Here is a 10983-nt window from a genome sequence, read left to right as displayed (position 1 = left end):
TTCGGCACTCGATTTTTATTCAATTTCTGCTGGTGCTCCTCGATTCCAGCTCAATAAGCTGGAGCCAAGCCCGCCGGATTAGAGCCCTGGGAACTTCTGCGCTGGGAATTGGGGAGTCCTTGAAACAAATTATTATTCATTGCAGTGGGAGTTTACATAAATTACGCATCAGGCGGCGTCCTGGCCATTGGTCAAATTGATTCCCTTTAAAAGGACTTTTCTTTCTGTCATAGAGTAAAACTAGAATTTCATTCTGCGTTTGACATCTCTGTTGCCAGCTCTCCTTAGCCTGGAAACCTGTCAGTTATTCAGTTAGCAGTTACCAGTTAGCAGCTAGCAGTCAGCATTTAGCCACTGCTCAGCAGGTGCTGAGGTGGCAGGCGTTTGGGTCAGAGACAGGAGCTCCTGTCAACTTCGGGGAAAGGGTACTGCTGGTCAGCCACTCTCAGTCTTCAGACTCCCAAGTGTTGTGTCTGACAATTGCCTCCGGTTCACTTTTTCACCTGGCCCCGGAATCGTTTCATAGTGTACGTTGCAGACGAGATTGCAAGAAATAGGAAAATCCGGAAGCACTGTTGCTGCTTACATTTTACAAGAAAATTGCAGTCCCGCAGCATTAACTTACAATAACGCTGCGGGCGAGAGAATAAAGAACGATTTAAACGAAATCCGTAAAGTGTGTCAATGAGGTCGACGTGCGTCGGTTGACAACTTGTTTGACATAATTCAATACGCAGTTGGCATCGCGTCCCTTCTTGACAGCAATTAAAAACGCATTTCCATCGTAATGCGATATTGGGGACACGGGTGCCTCACGGAAGAGAGGTCTCGCAATTTGAGCTGCTCAACGCGCTTTCGAAGGGCTTAAAGTAATATACCCACAAGAGAGCCTGGCAGACAGCCAGGATGCAGTTCCCCTTGCCCTCACCCGGCCATCAAGGCTTAAAACAAATAATTGCAAATAAATGATGTTCATTGAAGGGAACAATGAGATGCATTGACACTGGCGCGCACTGTCAGCTTCATCGCATCTGCATCAGCATCAGCAGCCCAGGCAATGCCCTTAAATATGAAAATTAAAATTACAAAATGCACAAATTGCAGCGACGTGGAGCGAGGTGAAGTGCAGCGAAAATCATATTAATAAAAATAATGAGTTTGCCGCTTCCTCTTTGGCAGCGGCTCCTGCAGGAGCGGCTTGAAAACCCGATTAAAAATTGAGCAGCGAGCAAGGACGTTAAGTAGAAATGTCAATATGACAGCTGTCATCTGACCAAAAGAGTGCGCGAGCTGATGAGGGATTCCACTTGATGCCAAAAGGCGGTGTATAAATTGCATACAAGTTTGTTTGCTAATACTTTACATTATGCCTTCGAAAGGGTTTCAAGCGATCACAGATGTGGTATGGCAATGGGAGTGTAATACTCTAAAGGATAAGCCACTAACCCAGATCTGCCCATTCTTACTATTATTTACCAAATTCGGTAATTATCTGAGCTTTGCTTTGAGCATAATGAATTTCCTATGTCGGCGCTGGAAGCTTAATCTATTATTGCAGGCATTATGATGCCGGCCAATTGAGTTTGACTTATTGAGCGGAAGATGTTCAATTACTGGAGTTTTAAGTCCCCAACAGCACAGATTCAGGCAGCGAGAAAGGAGAGAGCAATTTAAATCAAACATAAATACAAGTTGGGTTAAGCGGGAGCTCAAATGAACAGATAGCGGGTGGCGGGTAGATCGCAAGTCCCTGAAGGACCTTCCTTCCGATGACACTCCCTGCGACACGCCCCGCAAACTTTATGGCAGCCAATAAATTACTTGGGACAAAAGCAAATTATTTTTTAATTTCAGCTAACCACGCGTGGAATCGCCTAGCACCCTGGACTTATCTATCTGGGACGTCGGCGAGGAACAATCGACGGACGTTTGACATTGATTAGTTTTCGTGGAATTTTTAATACATATTTTTCCAAGGTGGCAATCAGTCGCCCTTCTTGGTCCGCTGCAGCTCAGACGCCAGTCCATTAGGCGGCCACGCTTCATTTACTCATTTCGTGCAATTTCTTAATATCAATTTTCTTTTGATTTTCGGTCGTCGACTTGCCAGACACGCAATCCCCTACACTGCCCTGCGGAATCTCCCACACGCACACCCGAGTCCTGCGACTGCTGCTTCGTTGTCCTGCGCTGACAGCGAGTAATTCGTTGTCGTTTGTGCTGGTCCCAACTTCCTCAGCTGACTTTTGTTGACTCCTCAGTTGTGGCAGCACGTGAGGTCGTTGCTCCACTTTTGGACCTTTTCAAGGTGCTGCTTGGCAGTCCCCTGTGTCATTAGCAGCATTTCTAGTATCGAATGGGGCGTATCTTTTAATATTTTTGCGGCCAATTCTCATTGATGGGCTTAGCCTAACTCGCTAAATATAAAAACTGGAAATACCCAAATTTCAAATCTGACAAAATAAGACAATTTAATATACGTGTGGTAGAAATTCGTTTTAATATTAGAATTACTAACGCATCTAAGCCCGCTTCCCTTATTGTATTTGCATGCCTCTTGCTTCTTACCATCTCCAACTAAAAGCGGCAATCAGGCTGGGAATCAAATAAGCCAATATCGAATATCTCAAGGTCTCGGTAAACACTTACATAAGTGCCACACAAAGCGGAGCCAAACGCGATGACCAGGAAGTAGGCCGAGAATCGCTTACTAACAGTGGGCAAAATTGCACCGGGTCATTTCAAGTTTCAAAGCTTGATAAAATTCGTTTAGAACCTAAAACCTGTTAACTAGTTTAACGAAACCCCTGTTCTCACTCGCCACGCAACAATAAAAATTTATATTTGTAAAAACAAATATTTTGCAAAATGCCGAATGAGTCAAATGTAAAAACATTTTTCGCCACAAGTTGAATATAAAACTTTTGTACGTTGAAGGTGAGATCGTGTTATTCCCGTTATTCGTAGGGTAAAGACTCGTTTAAAAGTATATAACAGGTAGAAGGAATCGTTTCCGACAATATTATTTATTTATTGTAAGGTTAATTTAAGCTTCATTTGTAAAACTATGCTAAGGAGAGGAATTGGTATATGGAAATCCCATATTTATAAATGCAGTGCCTTCGTTTAGAATGTGTTCTATTGATGCATCTGTGTTGTTGCACAATTGGCATTGGTTCGACCTTTTTTAGAGGAATTTATTAGAGGAATGGGTCAATGGTAATGGAATGGTAAGACGTAGTCTTATGAATTCGTTTTATTGGATTCGCGGTAGTTTCGAGAACTTGGAGGTCTTTGTGTTATCTGCGATACTAAAACCGTTTGTGTTTGTGTTTTTGTACCGGCTGGAAGTTAAATATTGTTAAGTAGTCCGTAGCCCCATTTTTCAGTGTGTCTAATATGCAATCCTTTTTTATCAAAAGCTTTTTCAAAGTCTAGCGCAATGATCGACACGTGTCTTTTTTCCGAAACTTTTTTCTGCTGACTAGAGCCTCTACGTATAGCGGACAGTCTGCAACCGATTTGAGCGATATGGGTCGGAAGGAATGAAAAGATGACTTCTTTTGACTGGGTTTGTAGATGGGGATTATGATGCTAATCTCGTACATGTGAGGAATTTGAGTTCTCAAGATTGAACAGGTTTTTTACTCTTCTTTTTAATAGAGGAGTGTTTTGTCATTGTGTAATTTATGTTGCCGTAGGCTGGTGTGTTTCTTTTTAAGCTGTTTAGAGCTCTTACGAATTATAATTGGTTTATATCATGTTCCAGGAACTCAGCGTTTTTATATGGCAAACATATAAACATATAAACATTTTTGGATTGTAGACAGTTATTTGAAAAGTTGTTGTCCTCCGAGCGAGTAGACCAGTGCCTGGAAACGGCGTTTGCTATTTTCTCCTGATCTGTGAGAAAAGAGTGTGAATAGGGATCATTGATACAATTGAACGCTGTTGCATTATGTAAGCCACAAAGTCGTCGTGTTTTATTCCAAATTGTTTCACAGATGCTGGATATAAGTTTGTCTATTCCATTTTTTTTTTTTTCGATTTCCCTTCTGTACTGCGCGTTAATACGTTTGAAATTGATGAGGTTTTCATTGTTAGTGGTCCTGTTAAATTTTCTCCAGACTTCGTTTTTACTCTTTTTTATTAAATGTAGTTTAATGTTTCACCAGAGAACTTTGAATGGCTTTTCAGATGGCTGAATTTGGGGAATGCTTCTGTAGGCACTCTGAGAATAATTTATTTATTTTTTTACGCCAATAAAAACGTTGATCCTTATCTGGATACTTACAAATGTACATTACGCTTATATTTTACATACAAAATAATTAACAAAATCTTTTTAGACTTAAGCCTATCAGCTACTCAACTAAAGCGAATGCTTGCAGGAATAGAGTTAAATAGGTGCAGGATGGGTTCATTTCCCGCATAAATGGTCCTGATGTGGCTTCATTTAATTTGAACCAAAGTGCGCAGACTTCTTACCGGAATTTAGATATTAATTAACCTCAAAAGATAAGACTATCAATGTTTCCGTTCCATTCCGTCATTAACAAATAGCAGCCCAGCAATCGAATTGGCTCCAATGGGTATGGACGAGGCAACTTTGGCTGAGATATGGAGGACGCGGATCAGAGAAATGCAGGCACTGGGGTGCAAATTTCATAAATTTTTTCTGTAGCCGTTCAAGTCTGTTGATATGCACAGTGGCAGTTGGGCTCCAAATAGTGGAACAATATTCCACTTCAGAACGCACGAAATCAGAGTAGACAGATAGACGCGAGTAGGGATCTCTAAACTGCCCTCAGAATAATATAATTCATATGCGCAGAAAACTGGAATTTCCTATCAAAAATAACTCCCAGGTCCAAAATCTCACCTAACAAGCACAAAGTTTCATTCTTTTTTGATGACAAGTATTTGCTATATGTCACAACATTGCATTTATTAATCTTTAAAGATTATTTTTTCAAATTTTGTTAATGTTACTTGCTTCTCTGTTGCTGTTTGTGCCGACTGGAATTTCAGTAGACATTTTTCCTGTCAATAGTTTGCATTTTTTCCAATTTCCAAATTTCGTAAAGAATCTAGGTGTATAATTGTGTATTTGTTTTCTTTTATAAGCTTTCGATTTGGATGAATGAATTGTGTGTTGAAAAGTGTGTAGGCTTCCCATTGTTCAGAATCACATAATTACTGATTAGCAAAAATGTACCTAGATTATTTTCTAATATACAATTTTATGGTTATCCCCATAGCGTATTCCAGCTGTTGAAATCACCTGTGATTAAGACGGCACGCTTGAAGCTGGGAACATTGCTTCTAGGTCTTCTTTTTGTTTGGGTGTACGTAGCTCCGATTATTTTAAACTTTTTCGTTGACTGGACTTCGAGGGCAATCGCATTGAAAGTGTTTCCAGTATGGATTTTTATACCCGTTACTCGTAGAGTAACAGAGTAAACCAGATTCGTTGTTCAATATCAAAAGCCGGATCAATCTGGCCATGACCCGCTGTCTGTCCGTCTGAACGTCGAGATCTGAGAAACTATAAAAACTAGAAAGTGAGGTAAAGCACACAGATTCTTGAGACATAGACGCAGTGCAAGTTTGTCCAAGTGTTGCCACGCCCACATCTACGCCCACAAACCTCCCAAATCTGCCACGCCCACAGTTTTGATAAATGCTTTGATATTTTTTCATTTTGTTATTAGTCTTGTAAAGTTTTATTGTTGTGTCAAATCTGCCACGCCCACAGTTTTGATAAATGCTTTGATATTTTTTCATTTTGTTATTAGTCTTGTAAAGTTTTATTGTTGTGTTTTTCTATCAATATTACTGAAAAATTTTAAAATTTATCGTTCGCACTACCTGAGTAACGGGTACGTGATAGTCGGTGAACTGGACAACAACATATTACTCGTATAAATATACTTTGAAAGGCTTTCTTCTCTTCCTTCCTTTCCTGTTCGTAACGGGAAAAATGTTTGGAAAACTTTTTACCATAACAATTTTAACATATTTGGGGCCATATACAAATTTCCTATTTCAAACTTCAACTAAACCTGATTACACTTTGCCTAACCTACACTTTTTCCCACTGTACTGCTAAGCGAAGTTAGTACAATTAAAAATTCCCAATTTCGCCTCAGCTCGGCAGAGCCCCTAAGTTACTGACGGATATCCAAGGGCCTTTGTTTCTGTTGTTGTGGGTGTGTTTGCTGATGGCAGGCAGCAAAGTTGTGTCAGGATGTGGCATCTTGCCACCGATGCCGTGATGCCATTAGTCGTAAGTGGCGCTTTCCTTCTGATTTTGGTGGCATTTGACTTTATTAACCAAAACTACTCGGAGGCTCCTTGGCCCATGTGGCTGGGATTGGGATGGCCTGTATAGGGTGTGGGGACCTGTCTACCTGGCAGCATCGAAATGGGTCAATATGTGTGCGCTCCACTTGGGGGCTCATGTAATATGTATTCAGGTGGCCGCAGTCGAGTGACATCCTTGGAGATTTCGTAGAAATGAGTGAAGAAGAGGTCCTTGTTTGTATTTAGGGGTGTTTGCATTCGGCTTATGCACGCGAAACCCGTAGGTTTAACACTCGCCGTCTGGTTGTGACAGGGCGAAGGACTGCGACAGTACCTGTTCAATCATTTAGTTGGGCCTTGTTTATTTATTTTACTAATGGAATTATTTCCTGCTCCTCTTGTACTCGTCATCTTCAGACTTTCTACGGCAGGACGTCATATTTTCTTTATTTTGATTCATTATAAAAATGTATTTATAATTCTCGTGGTGCCTAGCCATTAGTTTCTTTTAATCACTTCTTGCCAAATTGATGTCGTTAGCTTTGACCGTGAAATTCGCAACTGCGAATACTTGCTTACCATTAGCGCCAATAAAATAGCAAGCTGTGTTTTTGGATCTTCTTTGCATTGTCAATGTGTCAGCGACAGGATAATCAAAGGAAAAAAAGACACAGATGTCACCACGACGACAAAGTGCCGAAGGCATCGTCAGCTGTAAATCATGAGAAATGTATTAAAATTTCAATGAAGAAGGCACATCGATGGATAATGTGCAGGTTTGGGGCGTTGCAAGGACATTAGTGCGCGATGCCATTCTGTCGAATGTAAAGATGGAATTGTTATTTCAGCTTTGAATGTCTGTGCCAGAAGGGGTTCTGCTCGTGATTTTCACTCACTGACAGTTTTGGCATTTTCGCCACTAAATCGGTTCTTTTCTTTGGCCTTTATATCGGCCACACAATACACCTGCGCTACACACTGAACCTTCGCTTCGATTCTCAGGCGCATCTTACATGTTCCGTCAGTCTCGCAGATCGAATACATGCCCCCCATTGTGTATTATTATTGTATTTTAATAAAGGCAGGCAACGGAGGAACAGGAAAGACTTGGTCCAGTCGCAGACCGAGAACTGCCAGAAAACGTAGTTAAGTCCGAGAAATTGTCATTGGGTCGAAATTGAAAGTAAATTCGTAGCAGCATCTTCTTCCATGGCCCCCCACATTGCTGCAGCCCTTTCAATGGACGCAAGCTTGAGAACAGACATGTAAATCAATTTGTCGAATTTTTTCTTACTTTCGATGTCCTTGTCTGACTTCTCTTGAACCTAGTGGCTGCGGTGAGCTCAAGGAAGGGATTGAACGACCGGAGTAAAACAATGAGTTGAATAAATGGAGAAGAGTTCTGGGGCGTGGCACTCACTACATTTTAGAATCAACAAATGGTAAGCCAATAAATAAACCTTTTTTAAAAATTATATGTTTATTATGTAAAGAAAATACTTGCTTACTTTACTTTATAAAAGTGCCAATAGCATAGTTTTCGATTTGTTGAAATTGGCGGGCTTACAAATTTCAGCGTACATATGTGCTATAATTAAATATTGCTTAAATACACTTGAACCCCAAAGAAAATGTTTAATAATTTCGATTAAATTGAAACTAGCTTGTCATCTTTGGCTGCAAAACTAAGTTGAAGCTTTTGGTAAAAGTTGGAAATTAAAACAAAGGAGAAGTAAAAATGCGAAGTAAAAATGTCAACACTAACCGTTTTTGGCGGTTTGTGGGCGTGGCAAAAAGATTTATTGCAAATCGAGAAAAATTTGCAAGATTAACAAATGTGTAAACAAAAATTTAAACATTTTTTAAAAGCTTAGGCGTGGGAGTTTTAGCCGATTTGTGGGCGTTAGCGAGGGCGCGGCAAAAAGTTGTTTTGCAAATCGATAGAAATTTACAAGATTCAAAAATATCAAAACATTTCTTAAAAGTGTTTGCGAGGCAGTTTTGGGCGGTTTGTGGGCGTTAGAGTGGGCGTGGCCAACAAACCTGCGCTGCGTCTATGTCTATGTCTCTGGAGTCTGCATGTTGAATCTCAACTTTCTAGCTTTTACAGTTCCTGAAATCTCGACGTTCATACGGACGGACAGACGGACGGATAGACGACCATGGCTTGATCGACTCGACTATTGATCCTAATCGATTATAAGCAAGAAACCCTAAATAACGAACAGTTAGTAAACTTAGTAATAATAGAAACCTTAAAATGGTTTGGAAAAAAACCAATCCAGATCCTTAAAGCCGTGAGAATAATGTCAGTTGTGTTTAAATTTGGAAACCAGTAATTAGTCTTCATTAAATTCATTGTAATGAGCTTATACTTTACTTTTTTTGGAATATCGATCCTATTCTTGGCGCACTTGTTTCAAATTCGTGGCATACACAGCACTGGCAATTGCAGCTTCGCCTACAACGTCACTTTTATGTTCGTGTGCAAGAGCAATGTCCCGAAGGATATGTATACAATGTTTCGGGACAACCGAGCTCCTCCCGACACACCCTACAGCGTTTGGCAGACCAAAGAGGACGGCTCCGCTCTCCTTGTGTCGTTTTACACCACTATGTTTCCAAACTACGATGCCATTAATCTGCAGGAAGGCGCGATGGATCTTGGCCAATTCTTTCTAGCCACCACAGAAAAGAATACCAACGCTCTTCTATTTGTGACACCGTCTACCCTTCACTGCTTTCCCTTCGGTCTGCGCTACACGAATGAGCTGCGGAGGCACTGTCTGGGCCAAGACATAAAAGCGGAAGGAGACCTTACCAAGAAGCCCATTCTTCACTACGGCTCGCTTAGAGTAAAAAGTCCCGATTTGACAAAGAATGATGCAAGTACACCAAGTCTGCTGGGAAAACTGCTCCTTTCCGTGTGTGCGGTAATCTTTTACTAACATAAAGTTTTGCACCCAAAATGAAAAGAACTCATATTTAATAAAATCTAAATTGAATGTAAAATTTAAAATTATCAATGAATTGTTGGGTTAGAAGAAGCGTCGCTTTCAAAATATCAGCCATGATTTATTAGTCTATATATCTACATTCCATACCCTAGTACACCGATCTACAAAGCAATGACATGGAAACTGTGGCTGCTCCCGATGGCATTTCTTCTGGCCTCTTCCGAAGCCTCCTTCGACTCCTGCCACTTCATGCTAGAAAACGAAATTCCATTTACCTTGGTTTGCAAGGCCGAATACAGCACCGACCTCAAGCTGAACTATCGAGACATTTGGCTCAGGGCCGACATGCCCTACTGGCTTTGGTGGAGACGACGGCCCAGTTTGGAGTTGCTGATCTCCTTTTATGAGTCGCCCATTTCGCCGTGCGAGAATGTTAGCCTAACTCTCAACTGCCTCCACTGCGCAGACTCCGAGGAGCCTGGTATCCACATTCGACCCGAGAGTATCCACTGCTTCGACTTCTCCTTCTCCTACGTGCGGGACCTAATGAAGCACTGTGGCCTGTCGCCGGCAACGAAGTTCGATCGTGTCGCCATTTTTTATGCGCGGCGGGTTCCCAATCGGGATATTTCCTCTCGGGCAGCCAGGACTTGGCCTTGGATCCTGGGACTTTAACTTTCCTGAGGGAGTCGATGCTAGGCGGATGCCAAACGCAAGGCCGGGGGCAACTAGAGAATCTTCTGTCAAGCGGGGGACAAGTGATCGGAACCGTTTTTATTCTCCTGGAAATTCCCATCAAATTTTTCGAAAATGATCAAAGAATCATTTGCCTATAAGCAATGCCAGTGCGCCTCTCAAGCGCACGAAGTCTGAATAACAAGTGGATCGACCGTCCGTCGCTCCGTCCTCCTCAGCATACAAAGCAAACACAGCATCCTCGGCACGTCCTGCGCCCGGCCTGCAACCCACCGCCTTCGACTACGACTTTACCGCCGCCCCAGCTCAAGCCCCATCCCCCGCGCCCGCTGTTCCGGCCAGTGCCCTTCCTGCTGCTCCTGCTTATCCTCGGACCAGCGCCTGCAGCATGCAAGGACCAGAACTGCACCTTCCTCGAGGGCTACATCCTGCAGTACGTGTGTCACAGCAGCTACATAGAGGAGATTCGGCTGCAGCACAAGGACCGCATCCCGGCCATCGGGACCCCGTACGCCATCTGGAAGCGACCCGACACCCACGAGCCGGCCTACCTGCTCATCTCGTTTTACGACTCACCGCTCTTCTCCTGCTACACGGTGGTTATGCACAACGGCAAGTTCTACTGCGACGGGCGCAACTTCATAGAGCCGAACACGGAGGTCGAGCAGATGCACTGCCTCAACTATCCGTTCCATTACACCTTAGACCTGTACAATGCTTGTGCCAAGAAGCCGTGCTCGGAAGGATCGCCGCCAATTTCGGTGGCAATTGCCTACATGAAGAGCAATATCAGGAGGACTAGTGAGGCTGAACCTCGCGTTAAGCTCCCTGCGGCTGTCCCCCTTCTTGTGCCCATAGTCCCCCTTCTCCTATCGCGATATTTTGGTATTTTACTATGTCAATAAAATGGTTCCGAATAGTTATATTGTCGCTTAATGCCGCGCCGCGCCGGGCCGGGCAACCGCAACCTCAAGACTTAATCTGCGGCTCTTCTATCCTGCCACATAATCCGCGTCCACATCAA

General features: G+C 42.6%; 3 protein-coding genes across 3 annotated transcripts; all 3 read left to right on the top strand.

Moving 5' to 3' along the window:
* Positions 1–8604: 8604 nt before the first annotated feature.
* Positions 8605–9290, top strand: LOC122617666. Its single transcript, XM_043793593.1, has one exon. It carries the CDS (start codon positions 8670–8672, stop codon positions 9252–9254), a length of 585 nt encoding a protein of 194 aa, XP_043649528.1. The 5' UTR covers positions 8605–8669; the 3' UTR covers positions 9255–9290.
* Positions 9291–9423: 133 nt separating this feature from the next.
* On the top strand, positions 9424–10070 carry LOC122617468. The gene has a single exon (XM_043793333.1). The coding sequence runs from the start codon at positions 9435–9437 to the stop codon at positions 9936–9938; it is 504 nt and encodes a 167-aa protein (XP_043649268.1). The 5' UTR covers positions 9424–9434; the 3' UTR covers positions 9939–10070.
* On the top strand, positions 9996–10866 carry LOC122617467. The gene has a single exon (XM_043793332.1). It carries the CDS (start codon positions 10103–10105, stop codon positions 10862–10864), a length of 762 nt encoding a protein of 253 aa, XP_043649267.1. The 5' UTR covers positions 9996–10102; the 3' UTR covers positions 10865–10866.
* The last annotated feature ends 117 nt before the right edge of the window (positions 10867–10983 follow it).

Source organism: Drosophila teissieri, chromosome 3L (genome assembly GCF_016746235.2).
Source record: "Drosophila teissieri strain GT53w chromosome 3L, Prin_Dtei_1.1, whole genome shotgun sequence".
In the NCBI taxonomy this organism is placed as follows: Eukaryota; Metazoa; Arthropoda; class Insecta; order Diptera; family Drosophilidae; genus Drosophila; species Drosophila teissieri.
Note: the sequence above shows the minus strand (reverse complement) of the source record. Positions and strands in the feature narration are given on the sequence as shown.